Source organism: Alligator mississippiensis, chromosome 3 (assembly GCF_030867095.1).
Source record: "Alligator mississippiensis isolate rAllMis1 chromosome 3, rAllMis1, whole genome shotgun sequence".
Lineage (NCBI taxonomy): Eukaryota > Metazoa > Chordata > Crocodylia > Alligatoridae > Alligator > Alligator mississippiensis.
The window spans coordinates 28,435,847-28,455,452 of record NC_081826.1 but is presented as its reverse complement, the minus strand read 5'-3'; the positions used below and the strand labels follow the sequence as shown (position 1 = coordinate 28,455,452).

The following is a 19,606-nucleotide window of genomic DNA, read 5'->3' as shown; positions in this document are numbered from 1 at the left end:
CTTTTCTCCTATGCCTAAAGAAGGGTGCTTGTGCCTGAAAGCTTGCAATTATTTTTTTTTTTTCCAAAAATCTAGTTGACTGAATAAACATATCACTTCTATAATGAGTTCTGATTCCTATTTTCTATCAGGGCATTGGGTGCACTGGTTGAGATATGTAACATTTCTGGAGGTGCAGGTATAAGATCCAAAAATGGTGATGGTTCTGTTGTGGGATGTGATTATTGTGGGAGTGGTGGATTTGGCATTTCTTGACCTAGCATGGTCTGGATCCATTAGGTATGGTTTGGGTAAGAGGGAGTTTGCTTGTGGTGATGAGATTGGCAAGGTTTGGGTCTTGTTTAAAGGCTAGGATTGGGTGATTCTGGAAAGATCTCTTTAAGAATTAGGTCTTCTTCTAGTATGGGTTGCAGTTGTTTGAGAATTTTCCATTTAGGTTCCAGGGAAGGGTGGTATGTCATAACTAATGGTGTGCAATATGTGAGAATTTTCCTTATGTACTACAGTGAATGTGACCATTAATGTCATGTTATAAAATCATAGAATGTTACCATTTTCAGTTATAACAAGAAGGAACAAGACTGTAAACCAGAGGAAGTTTAGTCAGAGAACATTTAAAATTTTGCCCTTAAACTAAAATAATCCACTGGGCTATCCTAGCTTTCCTACTCTACGTTAAGTTTAGAGCCTCTAACTAAACAGCAGCCATGGCTGTGCAAATAATGAATGTAATTAATTATTGCTCCCTGCTGTTATTTTGCAGGTTGTGGGGGATTCCCACCTGTCAGGTTGTGCGGGATATTAACCCCACCTGTCAGGACTCAGTATCTTACCAGGCAGGTGAATGTGAGGGGCCTATGAGAGCTAAGGGACCACACCAAACTCCAGGCTTGCCAGGAGCCACCTGATCCTCAGTGAGCCAAGCTGTGCCTGACTATGCTACTGGTTGCAAGAAGGCAAGTCTATACCAACAATACAGTTGGTCAAATAAAAGATACCACCTACATGAATTCTTGCCATTCACATATCTCCCAGACCATCACAGCAACAATATCACCTCAACACTACTGGTTGCAGAGCATCAAGCTTCAAAACATAAAATCTGCATTTACAGAATTTTGGTTATTCAGCACTTCTCAGGCTTAGCGATTCATCTTGGTCTCCAGCTGCCTTCTTGCTTAGTCCATAGCTTCTATCCTGACTTGATGCTACCTCATAGTTTGAGACCTGGCCCAAGCTATTAAGATAGACCCTTCATTCTCCAGCTCTCCACCATAAAAAATGAACTGTCCATTTCCCCACTATTGTTTGATCAGGTAATCTCCTTTCTAATCCCAATGGATAAACCCAGCAAATATGGCAACCAAAATCTGACAAGTATATCAGTGAAGGCAGAAGAAGCAGCATCTTTCAGCACCAGGAATGGGTGAGATACCCAGGAATGTGAAAATACAGAGGGCCAGAGTCCACCAGAACCTCTGAACTGTGGAATGGGGATTTAAGAGATGAAGAAACTATTCTGCCATCTCCAGCTTCAAGTCCCATCCACATGTGATTCCAGCTCTTTTTTGCTGGTTGTAAGGGAGAGATTTTACCCATGTCAAGATTGGTATGGACTGTGGGGGGGTTTGTCTTGCTCTGCAGCATGGGCATGGCCCTCTACCCAGGACCTCTTGAACATATATTGTCACTGTTTTATAGAAGCAGGACATTGGCTGCCATAGTTCTCCTGCTTTACCTGTGGTAGTTTTGGTTTTTAGGTCTATGTTGTGCCATGGTTGATGGTAGTCTTATGTAGAGTTTAGATTATGATTTAGATTATAGGATGGTTTGGATGTGGATGATTCTGCCTTGGCCAGATGGTTGGACTAGATGATCTCTGGAGGTCCCTTCCAGCCCTACTTCTCTATAACTTTATATGATTCTGGTGAAAAATCAGGGTCACTGTAAGAAACAAAATAGGCAACAACCTTTTCCTTAGCTTATAAGAAGTGTGCTGTATTTGAGCTATCATAAGGGGTTTCAAGATGAAATCTGAACAATGTTAGAATTTGCACAGTTACTTCCAGACCAGGGAACTGTACATGTTGACTCAAGAGGTCCTTCCCAGTCATATATTTCTTTCCTAACACCAGTGTAGAGAAATGGCTACTTTAAAGATGCCACAAAACCCCAGTTGCTCAGTGCATCAGGTGACTGGAAAATGCATTCACAAAGATTATACCCTGATACTCAGAATAATATAGAATAAAATGCCAGAGAAATATACCAGAAATCATTAATGAATTCAAGATAATATAACTCTAATTGGAAACAGGGCAAGGTCAAATTAATAGAATCACATATGGAAAACACAGATTTTATGTTGGAATCAGTGTGTTATCCATTTTTGTAGAGGTTTTTTTTTTTTCTTTTACAAAATGAGTGAGGGAGAAATAAGCTAAGTGCCCAATACCAAAATGAAAAATACTTGGATATTTTATTATATATTGGTGCAGTAGGTGGTAAAAGGTTTTTAAATCACTATTTTGTCTAAAAGCAATTGGAGCTAAACAACAGCAATCAGGCCTCTAGGAACATATAATTATTGCAATTTAGTAGGACTAGTAACTCTATATAGTAATCATTTAGCTCTTTGGAATGAATGTTATTTTCCAAACCCATTAGTATAGATGTATTTGCACTCTTTTATACGTGTCAGTTATAAAGATTACACTAGAACTAGTTTCTCTGTTTTTCAATGGCAGGAAAGAACTATGCACATCTTTGAACTAATCCATAAGTAAGAATTTACCATAACACTGTAGCATGCAAAAATGGAGAAAATGTTTTATCACACTCCTTGAACTATGAAAAATGAATGTTTGTTATATGTTACTTAAGTGCTTCGACATGACCTTTGCACATTTAGACCCTATAAATGGTTTAATGGTCCAAGTTGCACCATATGCATATCAGGGGTAGGAATGTGAAAATCCTGCCTGAAGAAGAGATTGAGGTTAGTCACCTATAAATAAACTTCTGTGAGAGGATCTCTGTACATGATTGCCTCTGAGACTTTTGATGGGACACTTTGAAGACTATTTGCACTTCCAAGCAAGAATATGCATAGGTTATTGAAAAAAAATATTCTTGTTTTCCTCTACTCTAAATTTAGATAAATGTACAGTTCTGAATCACAGTATATTCTGGACTCAATTGTCTCATATTGACCTGATATAATGTGATTTTCCTGGAGATACCTTGGTTCACTGAAGCTCCTAAAAGAAATCCTATATCAAAATTAAAGACCATTGAGCCTGTGATTAAAGTTTGCATGAATTCCTCTGTCCCTGGCCATGTTGTCTGATGGAATTTTAGCAAGGCAGCCATTTCTGGCACCGATCTGAATTCCAGTTTCAGAATGACATCCAGTCATAAATGACTTTCTCAGGAGTCATGTACATTATTGCATTATTTATACTTAGGCGGTCCCTTAACTTTTATTTATTTGTTTCTAGTCTCTTTCTCAGACAATCCACATCTATCTCCACTATGGACACCACCACCTCTTCTTAAAAGACAGACATTTGTGTATTTTGTGGTATCATGTTGAAAGTAATTATGATCTTTAATCTTCATCTTTGCCAAACTCCTCTAAGGTAGAACTGTCCATAGAAGGAGTAACTTTAAAAGTTTAAAAGTTTTCCTCTTTCACAAAAGAAGCTCCTATAAAGACTGTTTTCTTTCTCTACTTGAAGCATGCTCTAAAAAAGCCCTTTTCAAACCTTCTTGCTTTGTTGCTTTATTCTTATACATATAGGAATCTAAATCTCAGGTTTTTCATAACAGAGCATTCACTCAATATGTAAACTGTAGCTCAAAGTAATATTACCTCTTAGTTTACAATAATGTTTAACCCATAGCCAAGCAAGGACTTGGAAGGTTATCTCTGGACTCAGAGGAATGTAGACTTAAGTGTTATATTCCAATAGGAGATATCACTTAAAATTCAGTATATTATCACTTAAATATACCACCCCAAACCGTTCCAATTATTACCAGGTAATCCAGGTAGAACAATGGATTCTTAATTTACCCTACTGAACGACAGTTACATAGTTGCTTTCCCTCTGTGCCTTAATTTAAGGTACTATAAGTCTATGTCAGCACAACCTCAGAAACCATTGTTAATAGCTCTATATAGATTTGGTGGTGGAACAATTTGGCTAACACACTGCCAAGTAACACTGTCTCTATGGTGCTTTTCATTTTCATCAGTGACAATGTAAGTCATGCAAAGATCAGTCTAAATCCCACTTAATCACAGTATGGCAGACAAGAATGCCCTATCTAAGCACTGTCAGGATTTTATTTGACTTCCTAATGCATTACACCACAACAAGAAACATAGAAATTAACAGCCTTGTAGGTTTGTTTTATTTTAAATCTGGGATAATCGCTGCTGCTAAATCTTTGCAGAGAAACAATCTGTTTAAAGGTTAAAACATAACCATGTTGATAATTTAGGGAAAACATGGTAACAACACATTTTTCTCATTAATGAAAATTCTGCTGTATAGAATAGATCTATTTTCATAAACTTTTGATTTTTAAGTTTTGGGTTTTCCCTGTCCCTGATAATTTAATTTGTATTTTAAATTCCAGTAACAAACATATGCTATACAGGCAGCCCTTGACTTAAGACGTTTTGAGTTACAACAAATGACACTTACGACATTTATAAATTGACAACCTGTTTCGACTTTCTGACATCCGTTTTGACTTTATGATGCTTGATCCAACGTGATGCCACACCAGTGAACAAGTTCACTGCATTGCCCATCTCCCTGGAGAACATCTGTCCAAACTTCCTTGGATACTTTCTTTAAGAAAGCAGACAAATCTCTAGAAAAACCCGCAGCTAGGACTCCAGAAAAGACTCCAGCCAAGGAGCCTTCAAAAAGTCCAGGAAAGTCACCTCAGATAAGTCTATCCAAATCAATATGATTGCTATTTACAATATAAATACATTAATGTATCTATATTACTCATCTATAGTGAATTGAGTGCAACATTCTGGGTTATTTGGGGTGAAAATAGGGTATTGGGCCTTGGTTCAGGAACCAATTCCCCATTTATAATATTGTTCCTATGGGAAAATAGGTTCTGAGTTATGACGTTTCAACTTAAGATGTGGTTTTCAGGAACCAATTTTGTCACAACTTCGAAGACTACCTTTACTGATAATGAGAAAAAGACAGAAAGATCCACCAATTGACTTTTACAGGCATCTAAATAAAAACATGGTTTTCTTAATGGAAATTGTTGGCAAAATCATGTATCACTAACATACAGGGTGTGGAGGATCTGTTACAGGATAATTTAATGTGTGTGTAAACCACTCAAGTCATAGAACTGTTTCAGAAACAAACATTTAATTTAAGGTGAAAATAATCTATCCTACAAAAAAGAAGAAGAACAACAACAGCAACAATGACAACAAGGAACAAACAGGTTAGGGACTATTTTAAAAGCTGGACATATACAAGTCCCTGGGGCCAGATGGGATGCACCTGGGAGTGCTGAGGGCATTGGCTGACATGATTGCAGAGCCGCTGGCCATCATCTTTGAAAATTCATGTTGATTGGGAGAGTTCCCAGATGACTGGAAAAGGGCAATCATACTGCCCATATTTAAGAAAGTGAAGAAGGAGGATCCAAAGAGTTACAGAATGGACTGCCTAACCTCAGTCCCTGGAAAAATCATGGAACAGGTCCTCAAGGAATCCATTTCTAAAGCACTTGGAAGAGAAGGTGATTAGGAACAGTCAGCATGGATTCACCAAGGGAAGTCATACCTGACTAACCAGATTGCCTTCTATGATGAAATGACTGGTTCTGTGAATGTGGAAAGAGCAGTCAAGGCTCCTGACTTAAATAAGGCTTTTGATATGGTTTCCCCCAACATTCTCACAAACAAGCTAAGTAAGTATGGGTTAGATGAATGGATTATAAAGTGAATAGAAAACAGGCTGGATTGTCAGGCTCAGAGGGTGGCAATCAATGGCTAACTCAGGCTCAATGTCTAGTTGGTGGCTGGAATCTGATGACTTAATAATGGTATTAAAGGTTTGCTTTTTGGGAATTGGCTTATAGGGGTGTGTGTGTGTGTGTGTGTGTGTGTGTGTGTGTGTGTGTGTGTGTGTAAGTATTAGAATTATTTAGGATGGGCAGCAGGGGTTAATTGATTTTTTAAAGCTAGGGTGTTATACACCCAGTTTCTTTGCCTTCAGAAGCAGACAGGCTGTCTAACAAACAAGGCCAATGGATACACATACAACCTGGGAAACTGGGGGCATATACTACGCTGACTATAACATGAGATATGTTGCCTTCAACTAACAAGGCCCCAGAGCAGGGGCCTGAGTCCCAGTTTTGGGGGAATGGATCAAATTAAGAGAAGGCCCAGAAAGACCAAATTAGTATGCGTGTATGTGATGAGCTATGTGAACAGTATGACGACCACAGAGAGAGACCAACTGGTGACAGTCACAGGTCAAGAGTCATCATGAGGGAAGGAGAATACAAAAGCAGAGACTTGAGAGTAACAAAAGGTCCCTCCTCCCCGAGAGGGTCCCTGAGAGGGGTCCCCATCCCCTGTCCCCCAGGAAGGGTCTCCAAGGCCATGAAGGGCAAAGGGGAAATACCACTAACCTGTCTCATCCACCCCACTGGATTCGGGGTGTGGGCCTCAGCATACCATCTCCAGACTGCTGACTTGCTGACATCTGACACCCAAGAGAATGACTTCAGAGTAAAGTCTTCATCCTGGCCAGATGTATCCTGACTCTGATGACATCCCTAGGATTGGTAGCTATAGAATTGCTTGTTTATATAGGGTTGGGTTTGTTTTTTTTCTGTTATCACTTTGTATCAATAAATTTGCCTATCATTGAATGGAGAGGTCATGGTCAGTCTGAGGGTCAGTTTGGCGTTGCAAATTGCTACATAATAACCAGCCTGGAGAAAGAGCAGGGGTAAGCATAGGGTGCCTAAAAACTCTAGCTTCCACCACCTTGGGGGTTACCCTTTATTGGGAAAAGTCTAGGGGGAGCATACCCGGACAGAAAAACCCTTGGTGAAGGCCAAAGAAAAAGATGTATGGCAGAATACATCTTGGATCCACAGTGAGAAGAGAGCACTGCTGAAAAAGCAACCTCTGCAAGGAGCAAGGAGGGTAATTAACACAAGCTAATACAGGGAAAAATTAGGCTAGACATAAGAAAAAAATTATTTTCTGTAAGGGTAACTAGAAGCTGGAACACACTCCAAGTAGAGGTTCTTGGAGGTGTTCAAGATGAAGCTAGATAAGTACCTTGTTGAGCTTGTTTGAGCCCAATAACCTTCTGCCCATGGCAGGGGACCGGACTTGATGATCTTTCAGGTCCCTTCTGGTTCTTCGATTCTATGATTTTATGAATCTCTGGATAAGTGCCAGAATGGCTATAAGACAAGCAAAGCAGCCACAGCATACCAGCTAAGAGTGAACTAATTTAGAGGGGTGAGTCTCTCCCTTTTTGTCTTTGTGTTTTGCAGGATACGTGAAACACCACTGAAGCATCACAAAATTTGCTTGATACAGAGAGGAATCGAGCTTGACTGTGTTATGTGTACTGTAGGGCTGTGCAAAGCTTTGGTCCCTGATTCAATTCGGCGAAGATTTGGCTCAATTCGGTGGTTGAATCTCCAAATCCAAATCAGATCATAGGACCCTTTAATCTCTCGAAATCAAATCAGAACCCCCCAAATCGATTCAGAGAGATTCAGAGATTTATACATAGATGCAGCTTTAAATGTATTTTATATATACCTCTAGGTAGCAGATGGCTTGTGAGTGCTGTGATGCTGGGGTGCATGGAGCATCTCATAGAAGTGCAGGGGGCTCCCCAGTGTGCTCAGCAGCAGACCCAGAAGTGGACCAGAAGCACTTCTGGTCTACTTCCAGGTCCACTGAGGGGTGCTCAGGGGGGTTCCCCCTTTCCCCTTGGCTCAGTAACTGGTGCCTCCTGGGTCTGGGGGGACACCCAGGTTCCCCTGTGGCTGATTGCTGAGCTGAGGGGCACAGCCCCCCCCCCCCCCCGCATGCTTCCCAGTGGACCTGGATGTGGACTGGAAGTATTTCTGGCCCACTCCTGGGTTCACCACCAAGCATGTGGAAGGCCCCCCTTCACTCCTGTGGGATGCTCCATCTGCCCCAGCACTGCAGCATTCACAAGCTGTGCTGGTACTTCGAGGTATGTAGAAAAAAACATTTATAGCTCTGTCTGTGTCAGAATCTCCAATTCTCTGAATCAGCATCAAAGCTTCAGATTCAGATTTGGCTGAACCAAATCAGGGACAGTAATCCAAAACAACTAATCCCTGATTCAGGCCAAATCCAAATCGAATAGGACCCATTTTGCACACCCCTAATTTGTAGTGATTGTGTTTTGCTGTGTTTGTAAAATGCTATTGCTATAAGTGATTGTGATATTAACTGTGCTAGACTATGAAATGTAAAGTAAAACTTCTAGATAGGCTATGAAATACCTGCACAGTGGCTACAAGAAATGGTGCATCATGTAGAGCATCAACTCCAGAGCCTCAAAGAGTTCAGCCACACCAAAGTTTGAGAAGGCTAGATTGATTGTTTGTTTTATTGTCATATTTTTGTTTTCTTTCTTGCTTGCTTTCTTGCTTTGCCTGTATTAGATATGTATTTTAAACTTTTTATAGTAGAAACAGTAATATAATATCTTTTTTTAATTTCCAGAATTTGTTCAGAGATCTGGAACACAGAGTAAAATGATGGGATCCTGACGAAAACCAGGGACTTCCTGTGCAAACAACATGCCTGGTTTCCATGGCCGGTTGGAAAAGACCTGAGTCCTGGCATCTCTTCAGCCTTTTACTGGATGGAGGGGCACTGGTAGGGCTACAATAGCACCAAGCATCCAGTTGGAACAAGCAAGTATTGCCCAGTATACAGGAGAGGTAAAACTGCCAAGACATGTCTGGTCCCCAAATATTCTGACCATAAGTTGTTTATCTGATCTGAATAGCCATCTTAACAATGAGATAAGACACTGACTGTGCAGCAACATGCTACCTGAAATGCTGAATAAAAGGTTTGGCAGGCATCACAGGCTGTACATTCCCTGGTCCCAGTATGGGAGGCCTGTTTAAACCTAATTGGCTAAAATTTGGTTGCCAGGTTAGGGAATGTAGAGGCAAGATACTGAGTCAGAGGGGGTATGGGCGATATTTGATTGATGGTTAAGGGTTCATTTTCGCGTCCAGCCTCTTGGAGCCTGTGACCATGAATGCTGTCATACTTTTCCCAGGATGACTGGTGGCGATTCTCCCCTCCAAACTTTTGGACAAAGTTTTGGCTGGAATAATCTAGTTGGGGCTGGTTGGTCCTGCTTTGCGCAGGGGGTTGGACTGGATGACCTTCTGAGGTCCTCCTGAGGTCCTTTCCAGCCCTAATTTTCTATGATTTTGTAATTCTAAGAACAATAACAAGAAGAACAGAGACTGTAAAACATGATTTTCATTTAAATTTATACAGTGCTGTTGCCTTGAATCTTCAGAGAGTCAAAAAGATTTGAGAGCTGAGACCATCCACATTAGTTTCAATAGCTTATAAAGTATGAAACCTAAAGATGATGTTTTACATGCCAGGAATATTAGATAAAAATGTTTTTTCTACATACCTCAAGGTAGCAGGCGGCTCATGAACACTGAGATGGTGGGGCAGATGGAGCATCCCATGGGAGTGTGGGCAGGGTCCCCAGCACGCTCAGCGGCAGACCCAGAAGTGGACCACAAGCACTTCCAGTCGATTTCTGGGTCTGCCACGGAGCAAACAGAGGACCCCTCCCCTGGCCCCCAGCTCAGCAACTGGTGCCTCCTGGGTCTGGGGGGGCACCCAGCATCCCCACATGACTGATCACTGAGCTGTGAGGGATGCAGAGGGATCCCCCACATACTCAGTGGAAGACCCGGAAGTGGACTGGAAGTACTTCTGGTCCACTTCCAGGTCCACTGCTGAGCTCGTGGCAACCCTCCCCCCCATAGTCCTATGAGACACTCCATCCACCCCACCATCTCAGCGTTTAGAAGCTGTGTGTGGTACCGCTACATATTTAGAAAGAAAACATTTAAAGCTGTGTCTATGGCCAAATCGCAGATTCTCTGAATCAGCATCAAATCTTCTGATTTGGCCAAATCGAATCAGGACAGTGATCTGAATCAATGAATTGAGTCACTGTCCCCTGATTTGGGCTGAATCTGAATTGAATACGGCCTGATTCACACCCCTCTAATCATTATCACCAGACCATGCTGCCTCTTGCTTTCTGTCTGGCTTTGTGACTCTCTTGGTTACTCCATAGCTCAGTCTTAACAACAGGGAAAGATCATCCTCTTATATAGCCTATTCTGTAGGTGATTAAGGCAATCTCCAGAGACATGGGCTCAAATTCATCTGAGTGAGGAAGGCCTAGAACTTAGGTGTTCACTTGTTGGCTAAGCTCTCTAATCAATATGCTGTTAGACAAAAAGGTGGGCAATACCAAAAGTCAGTCAGGCTCCTGCCTCAGAAGTGGGAATAGGCATACATTGCAAGTGAATGGAGACATATAATATTCAGCCTTACTCAGGTCCCTAAGATCTGACAGAGGCAGGAAATCAGACTCTTTGAAGTTAGTATTTCTTACTGGTTGCCATTCAGCTTGCAGAGTTGTGCATTGTCTGTTTCTCCCCTTTCTTTGTACAGAGCACCTGAACTCAGTCAAATTGAATCTCTTTCTGGACATGAGTGACTGGTGCCACCTTAGTTGGGGTAGGGCATGTGGCCCCCCCAGAGACCAGTCAGCGACTGCGGTGGGCAGAGTTCCCCTGCAGCCAACAGTAAGACAGCCGATTGCTGCAACCGATAGCTGCAGCCACTTCCGGGAGTGGCTGCGGCCACTTCTGGGAGTGCAACAGTGCTCCACTGGCCAGCACTTGCAGGGTGGGCACTGGCACTCCCACCTGCTCCCCCTGCCCAACACTTAAGTGCAGCTGGTCAGGGGGTGTACCAATGCTCTCACGGGATGCACATGCACCCCCATGCACCCCCTATGCATCACCACTGTATCTGGATATCTCCTAAATAACTGTATAAGGACAATAAGCATCTACATTTGCACTTCTGGGGAAAGGTACCTATAATTTAGGCTTTGCTAAACAGAAACAAACTGGATCTGGTATGCTAATCCAGCTGAATACAGTCCTAATACCTATTTTGCATTAAAACGTCAATAATCACGTTTAATCCTGAAAAAGCTAGAATTACAGGGGCTCAAAACATGCAAAATAAAATACATTTTTTTTTATACCGCTAAAGCTTCCTAATGGCTGTTACAATTTAGCTTTTGGTGATTTTCCTATTGCTAATACCTTTGATATGCAGGCCTCTCCACATAGTCTGCTATGGTGCAGAAGAATAGGAGGACAAACACCTAAAACTGTATTTACTGAATAGTCTCAAGTACAGTATCACCCTGTAAGAGCATTATCAAAGGTTTCAGCACTGATATTAGGAGCAGCCTGAAGAAAACACTTCTGGGATGTAATGAATCACAAATAAATAAATAAATAAATAAACTAGGGCATGCTAGAGCAAATAGACCTTGAGAATTATTCCTGCATTTCATTTCCCCCATCAAAGTGATATTATTTATGGAACAATGTCAACCCTCACCACAAAAATAAATCATGATGAAAATAAGCCTGAGAAAGAATGCAGTTTGAGATCATTCTGATGTGTGAACATGGGCACAATATATCCTAATATCCCTCCTATTTGGAAAAAAATCTACAAGAGAAATGATAATGCAGTTCAAACTAATTTGGAATGCTTGTGACTAAAAAAAGGAAATTTTGAAACAGTTATAAATATCCAGATAACATCTATACACTATAGTGTATAAGTAACACATGCCCATAAATAATGAATTATCAAAAAGAAGTCAACTTTAACATATTTTAGGATCTGATTTGGAAAAAAATAAGTCATTTTAACAGACATGAGTAATTACTTTAATTGCATATCCACTAGGTATTTGTGCACAAGTCTATTCCCACTGCCTGCAGATCTACAACAAGGTTTCTTATATCTACAGTACAATTCCCAACCAAAAGCCCATTCAAATCAACAAAGCCCATTCCAACCTGCTACAATAGGAATCCCAGGACAAGGACAACAGAATGCTTCTACAAAACTATAGAAAAATTAATCATCTACAGACTGAATTGTATTAACTCGTATCCCAGCAATGGAGTCTATGGATTATTATTCCATTATCTTGACACTTTCTTTTGGTGTCCCTCTAGCTGGTTTGTTCATCTTAACTGATCTAATCTATCTTCCATATTTATCCAAATGCAAGACAATCCTAAACTTAAGATAGCACCACAATAATTAGATTCTTTATATGGAAAATGTATAAATTGCTTATTATTTTCCATGTGTAGAACCTAATTATTGGAGGGTCATCTTAAATTTGTTCCCCCACCACTGCTGTAGTCAGTAAAGCAGTGGCAGGGGGTCAAGTAGTGGGGGAAGGCAGTAAAGGAGTGGGCAATGGGGGACACAGTGTGGAGTCACATGGTGGGACAGACAGGGGGATAGTAAAGTAGCAAGTGCTAGGAGAGGTGTGGGGCAGGCAGTGGGGGGTGGGGATCAAGCAGCTTGACCCCTTCCCCTTGGCTCCCACACTTTCCCCCATGTCACCTGTCAACTCCCACCACTTACCCCTTTGCGCCTCCTTCCTGCTGCCTCTGTCCCCTCTGTGCCTACCCTCCATCAGCCTCAGATCCCCTTCTACCCCATATCCTCCTCCCCTGGGTTGAGACCAAAGCCAGATCTTAAGCCACAGCAGCCACCTGCCTGTCCCTGATACCTCATATTCAGATCCAAGATAAGGAGCTTTCCCCTCCCTCCTCCATGTTAAATGAGAAAAAAACACTCTTTTGCATTTGAGTAAATATGGTATTACCTGTCTTAGCAGCGTCTCCTTCCCCTGTCTTGTACCCTTTTATATATATTTTTTTCTTTCTGCCAGTCCATTTGTAGCATCTGATGAAGTTGTACTTCTTTGCCTCTTGAAGAGTTAGTCTTTTGAAGTTGCTACCCTACCCTATCTTCTGCCTGATCTTAGACTGACTTAGATTTTAGGTTTTAGACATGGCTAACTCTCTCTGTGCACACAAATATGGAAACTCCAGAGAAGCAATTGCCTATATCCAAGTTTAGAAATTCAGAGTGCATTCAGGGAAAGGATGAAAAAGCTAAGGAGAAACTGCACTAGAAACAACCTATTAGATAATCACTTTACATGTATGACTTTTTTTGTGTGTTAATCTGCTTTTCAATCCAGTTATTTTGAGCCACATTAATTTGTGTAGTCAGAATGACATGCAGGACTGAGCCAAATGTGTTGGAGATGTATAAGCATATTTTATCAAAAAGATGTTATCAAAATAATATAGCTTTCTTTGATAAGATTATCATAACACCATGCTGACTACCTTTATTTCTTCATACTATCTAATAAGATTGGAATGAGAGTAAACCACTAGCTTTGGTTATTGGTACTATCTTAGCGCTATCTATTCAATTGCCTCATGTATTCACAAGCCCCATAAAAGTCTTTCCATAATTTTGTCCATATTAACATCAGGCTAACTAGCCTATCATTACCCAAGTTATCCCATTTATCTTTTCTACAGTCTGTCACATTAGTCCTATCCTTGTCCTCTGGAACTTCCCCACGGTTTAATTAAGGTTTTGTTTGAAACCAACGTTAATGGTGTCTTTGCCCTCATACCAATCTTATTAGATACTATGAAGAATTTTCTAACTTTAAGGGTGCTTTAGTTCTAGAACAGATCACCTAAGGAAGTTATAGAATATCTACCACTGGAAGCTTTTAACTGTAACTTAGGTATTTACAGACATTTCTGGTTTACACCGAAAAGATTCTGCCTTGAGCAAAGTTTTAAACTAAATAATCTCTTAAGGACCCTTCCAGACCTATTTCTCTATGATTCTATGCTTCATCTGCCACAGGGTATCTAATTATAAACCAAGTGGCCTGTGAGGAGATAACATAAAAGTCATTATAGTGATGACTGAGGAGGAAAGGTCTTAATAGCGCCCATCAGGACTATTGCAAAGTGATCTGTCACATGCATACTACACCATGGAACTAGTTCCACTAGTTTCTGAAGGTAAATAAATAACACATCTATATGTGGAATAAGGCTTGTAGTACTATTTGATTACCAGTAAGAAAGGTTTCACAACTTCTCAATTTTTTCATGTTTTCTGCTTACCTATACAGACTGGTGGGTTGGGCTGCCAGAAGTATCGATTTTCTACCTGAATGCAGGTTATTCTCTCATCACCTTGCAGCTCATATCCAGGATCACACTGAAAAATAACAGTATCTCCAGGTTCTCTTCCATCTCCATTCCGAGTTCCATTCATAGGAACACCAGGATCACGACAGGCAGTGGCTACAGAGCCTAAGAAAAAGGCAGGGGAAAGAAAGAAAAAAAGAAGAAAAAAAGAATAATTATCTTTTAATTCTTTAATTTCATTTTTCAAACGTGTTAAGTAGTTCTGCCACTCCAGAATTTTCCCAGGGCTCTGTGCTTTCAGGATATTCACCAACCCCCCCCCCCCCCAAACCAAACAAATAAACAAAAAAAGATCTATGGGACAATTAAAGGGTTATTTTTTAATATAATTATTATTTTTATTTACCATCTGTTTTAATAACTGAATGCATTCATATCTTTTACAGACATTTAACTGCTTTGAATGAAGTGATGTGTTTGCTAGCAGACTAGAAAATCTGGGCTACTATATACAATGGCATTTCAAGGAAAGAGAAAGAGAAACCCTGGGCAAAATGCAAATTCACTGTACACATGCCTATTAGGCCTGTGCAAAGCGGCAAGTATTCGCTTCGGATTCTGATTTGGAGGACAGTGATTCAATTCGGAGATTCAAATTGCTGTCCCTATTTGATTACGCCAAATCAGATCTGAAAGATTTGGTGCCACTTCAGAAATATGGCCACAGACTAAACAGGCAGCAGATACAGCTGCCCCCAGCTGGTAAATCTGTGGGGGTTGGGGGTGCGGGGAGAGAAGAGGCATGCGGGAGGAAGGGATTGGGGCTGCGGCAAGCTACCCAGCCAGGGTGGTGGGGTGCAGGGAGGTGGGCACAACAGCACTTGGAGCGGGGGCTATGTCCTGCTGCCACTTGCCACCTTCTGCCCAGAGTGGCCCATGCCTACATCATGCCACCCACAACCCCAGGTGGGCAAGTGGCAGCAGGGCATAGCTCCCACTCAGAGCACTGCTATGCTCGCATCCCATGCCCCCTGGCCCCCTCCCTGAGTCCCACACCCCCTGCCCTGGCTGGATAGCTTGTCCCTGCTTCACCCCCAATCCTTCCCTCGCCCACGCCTCTTCCTTCCCCTCTCCCCCAACCCCAGCAGACTTACCAGCTGGAGGCAGCTGTGTCAGCTGTTTGTTTAGTCTACGGCTCAATCGCCAAATCTTTTCCAAATCTTTTTCTGAATCAATTCTGATGTCTCAAATCGATTCAGAGTTTTTAATTGGTGTCTGAATTCTTTTCAGATTCAGAGATTTGGTCCCTGAATTGGGCCATATCTCCTCCAAATCAAATTGGCTACCGATGCTTTGCACATCCCTAATGCCTATGCAGATTTCGTGAACACTGTTTTTTCTTAGATGTATGTATCTGTTGTTTAATTTTTGTAACAAACACAGATATAAATTTTATGTGAGCACACAAAGACACAGAAATTCTATCAATCACACATACAGTACCATGATATCAATGTACTGATCTATGTACAAATAATTATGTTCTTCCTGTTACTGAATCTGTGAACACTTTCACGTGTAACTGGTCATTTATATGTGCTGTTATTGTGATCACAATTACAACCATAACTTGAAGAGCATACTTACCCATAGATTCATGAATATCTTTTGCTGATTTGTGCATAATATAGTGTATTTTGACTCCAATTTTCAGTCTTAAGCATAAAATAGATACTTGAATCCATATTTAGGCACTTATGTTTTATTATCTATACTCAAAGAACTCCATCATGCTATATCAGCAAAAACGAAACCTGCTTATGGACATACTTCCCATTGACCTCAGTAGGTCAACTCACTGAAGCAAAATAAGCATATGCATTTCTGCCTGCAGGATTATAGCTTAAATGAGGGATTTTCTTTCCAGAAGTGCTGAGCACAAACAAATATAAGTGAAACCAAAAGAAGTTGTTAGTTCTTAACACACCGGGCAAAAAACAACTACTTTTATTTAAATTCATAGTCAAAATCTTTTCATATATATATATATTTGGGGGGGGGGGGGGGTTAAGCGACTTATCCACAGAGCATAAAACTATATATCTTGCTTTATGAGATGCATTTCATACAATTAGAAAAAGAATGAATTGTAGAGATTTCTGGGGCTTTCTTTTTTATTATTATTCCCCACTCCACCCCACTTAGTTATGATGGAGAACCAGCCTGAGGGATAAATTCAAATATGACTGTAATTTAGGGTAAAAAGCTCTCACCCTTCCCTCCAACTGTCCCTCCTCTACCCACCCTACACAAAAAAGATGGCATAGGTTATTAAGACATTAATAGAATGTATGAATGATACCAGATAAAGGCATTAAGGTAAAATAATAGCCATACTCTCTGGAGTCCACACAACTCCACCCAACTTGGTGTCATCTGCAAATTTGCTAAGTCTGCACTCAATCATAGAATTATAGAAAATTAGGGATGGAAGGGACCTCAGGAGGTCATTTTATCCAGATCCCTGCTCAAAGCAGGACCAGCCTCAACTAGATCATCCCAGCCAAGGCTTTGTCTAGCTGGGTCATAAAAACCTCCAAGCATGGAGTTTTCAGAACTTCTCTGGGTAACCTGTTCCAGTGCTTTGCTACCCGCCCAGTGAGAAAGTTATTCCTAATATCTAACCTAAACTTCCCTTGCTGCAACTTGAACCTATTGCTCCTTGTTCTGTCAACTGCTACCACTGAGAACAGTATAGCACCATCATCTTAATCTGCTGAAAACATTCCTACCAATCCAGCCCAGTATACTATTAGCCTTCTTTGCAACAAGGACACACTGCTGGCTCATATTCAGCTTATTATCCATTGTAACTCCCAGGTCCTTTTCTGTAGAGCTGTTGCCCAGCCATTCAGCCCCCAGCTTGTACCGGTGCATAGGATTGGTACAGTCCTAAGTGTAGGACTTTGCACTTGTACTTGTTGAACCTCATGAGATTCCTTTTTGTCCAATCTTCCAATTTGTTCAGGTCTCTCTGGCTCCTAACCCTACCCTCCAGTTTATGTACTATTCCCCCCAGCTTGGTGTCATCTGCTAACTTGCTGAGGGTACACTCTATGCCATCTTCCATATCGTTGATGAAGACATTGAACAAAACCAGCCCCAGGACTGACCCCTGAGGCACTCCATTTGATACCAGCTGCCAACTAGACATCAAGCCACTAATTACTACTCTCTGAGCCTGATGCTCCAGCCAGTTTTCTATCTACTTTACAGTCCATTCATCTAGCCCGTACTTCCTTAGCTTGCCGGCGAGATTGTTGTGGGAGACTGTATGAAAAGCTTTGCTAAAATCAAGGTATACTACATCCACCCATCTCCCTGCATCCATAGAGCCAGTCATCTCATCACAGAAGGCAATCAGGTTGATCAGGCATGACTTGCCCCAAAGTACAAAGCTGACTGTTTCTAATCACTTTTTTATCCCCCAAGTGCTTAGAAATGGATTCCTTGAGGATCTGCTCTGTGATTTTTTCAGGGACTGAGGTGACGCTGTCTGGTCTGTAGTTCCCTATATCTTCCTTTTTCCCTTTCTTAAATATCGGCACTATTATGATTGTCCTTTTCCAGTCTTCCAGGACCTCTCCTGATACCCACGAGTTTTCAAAGATGATGGCCAATGGATCTACAATCACATCAGCCATCTCCCTAACCTGTTCTTTTGCCACTGTTGGCTGATCACCTCCTCCCTAGACTGTGGTGCCAGGTGCAGTAGTCTGGGAGCTGACCTTCCCTGTGAAGACTGAGGTGAAAAAGACATTGGGTACTTCCGCCTTTTCTGCATCCTCTGTCACTAGGTTGTCTCCCCCATTCAGTAAGGGACCCACACTTTCCCTGATAGTCTTTTTTTTTTATGACATATTTGTTGAAACCCTTCTTGTTTCCCTTCACATCCCTTGCTAGGTGCAACTCCAATTGTGCTTTGGCCTTTGTGGTCATGTCCAGACAAGCCCACACGTGTCTCTTGCAGCATCTCAAACCCCTTTGAGATGCTGCAAAAGGCACATGTAGGAATGGGAAAAGGTTCCCATACTGCAAGTTTGCAATGCAGGGGCAACATTAGACCCCTGGATATTCAGGGGTCCAAAAAAAAAACAGAGTGAAAAAAATGGGGCAGGGCATGGTCGCATGCTGAGGCAACCAGAGGATAGGTCCTCCACAGAGATGTTCTAGCTGCCAAAGCATCTCTATGGTTGGCCCTTGCCCTGATGCTGAAGCATGCTGCCTGCCTGTGTGGAACAGGTAGTGTGTCAGCCACAAGGAGCTGGACCCGGGCTCCATTGCTGGTAAGTAGGGGGGGAGGGGGGGCTATAGGAGGGGGGAGGGGACAATGGGTGGGGACTCCTGCTGGCCCCACCCACTGCCCCAGCCCCCCAGATCCTTGTCCTGCCTGGCCCATCCCCCGCCTGCTCCCCAAATCCTCCCAATCCCTTCCCCACCCGAGCCCCACATCACTGCCCTGCCTGGCCCTATCCCCCCTGAGTTCCCCAAGCCCCCCCAATCACTGCCCCCCACCCCAGCATTCCCACAATTAAAAAACAAACAAACAACCGTGCCTCCCCCCCAGCTTTCCAACCCTTTTCCAGATGACAGAACTGGAAGGCATAATGGCAATCTAAAATTTATATCTGGCTAGGAAATAGGTGGAATACAGCCATGCTATTGTTGTCAGAAAATAATCTCTCACTAACACTATCAGCTGCCCATCTGGGTCACTGCCCTCCCCCACTGGCTGCACAGCCCCAGCCTGGGCCCTGCTACCCCCCACTGTCCCATGCTGCCAGTGGGGGCTCTGCCAGGAGGTGCGGAAGCCCTCACAGCCCCTGCTCCTTCCATGAGTAGAGGCTTTCTTTTTTTAAGTGCCAGAGACTGGGGGGGGGCAGCCATTGGGAGGCTGGGGGTGCAAGTAGGTGGTGGGGCTGGGTGGGGCAGCCATTTGGGGGACTGGGGTAGTGGGCAGGGGTGGGGTTGGGTGGGGCAGCCATTGGGGGGCTTGAGTCAGCAGGGGATGGGGCCAGGCAGGGCAGTAATCTGGGAGGCTGGGGGAGCAAATGGGAGTGGGGCATGTGGGCCGTGCAGGGGGGGTGGTAGCCCCTGTGGGGGCTATTTTGCC

At 42.4% G+C, this 19,606-nt stretch overlaps 1 protein-coding gene across 1 annotated transcript in view; it reads right to left on the bottom strand.

Moving 5' to 3' along the window:
• CSMD3 (CUB and Sushi multiple domains 3) overlaps nt 1-19,606 on the bottom strand; it is a 1,325,501-nt gene that overhangs the window by 328,957 nt on the left and 976,938 nt on the right. Inside the window, exon 28 of the mRNA XM_014603846.3 lies at nt 14,407-14,598. Coding sequence (XP_014459332.1) covers nt 14,407-14,598 — 192 coding nt within the window. The remainder of the gene's footprint in view (nt 1-14,406; nt 14,599-19,606) is intronic.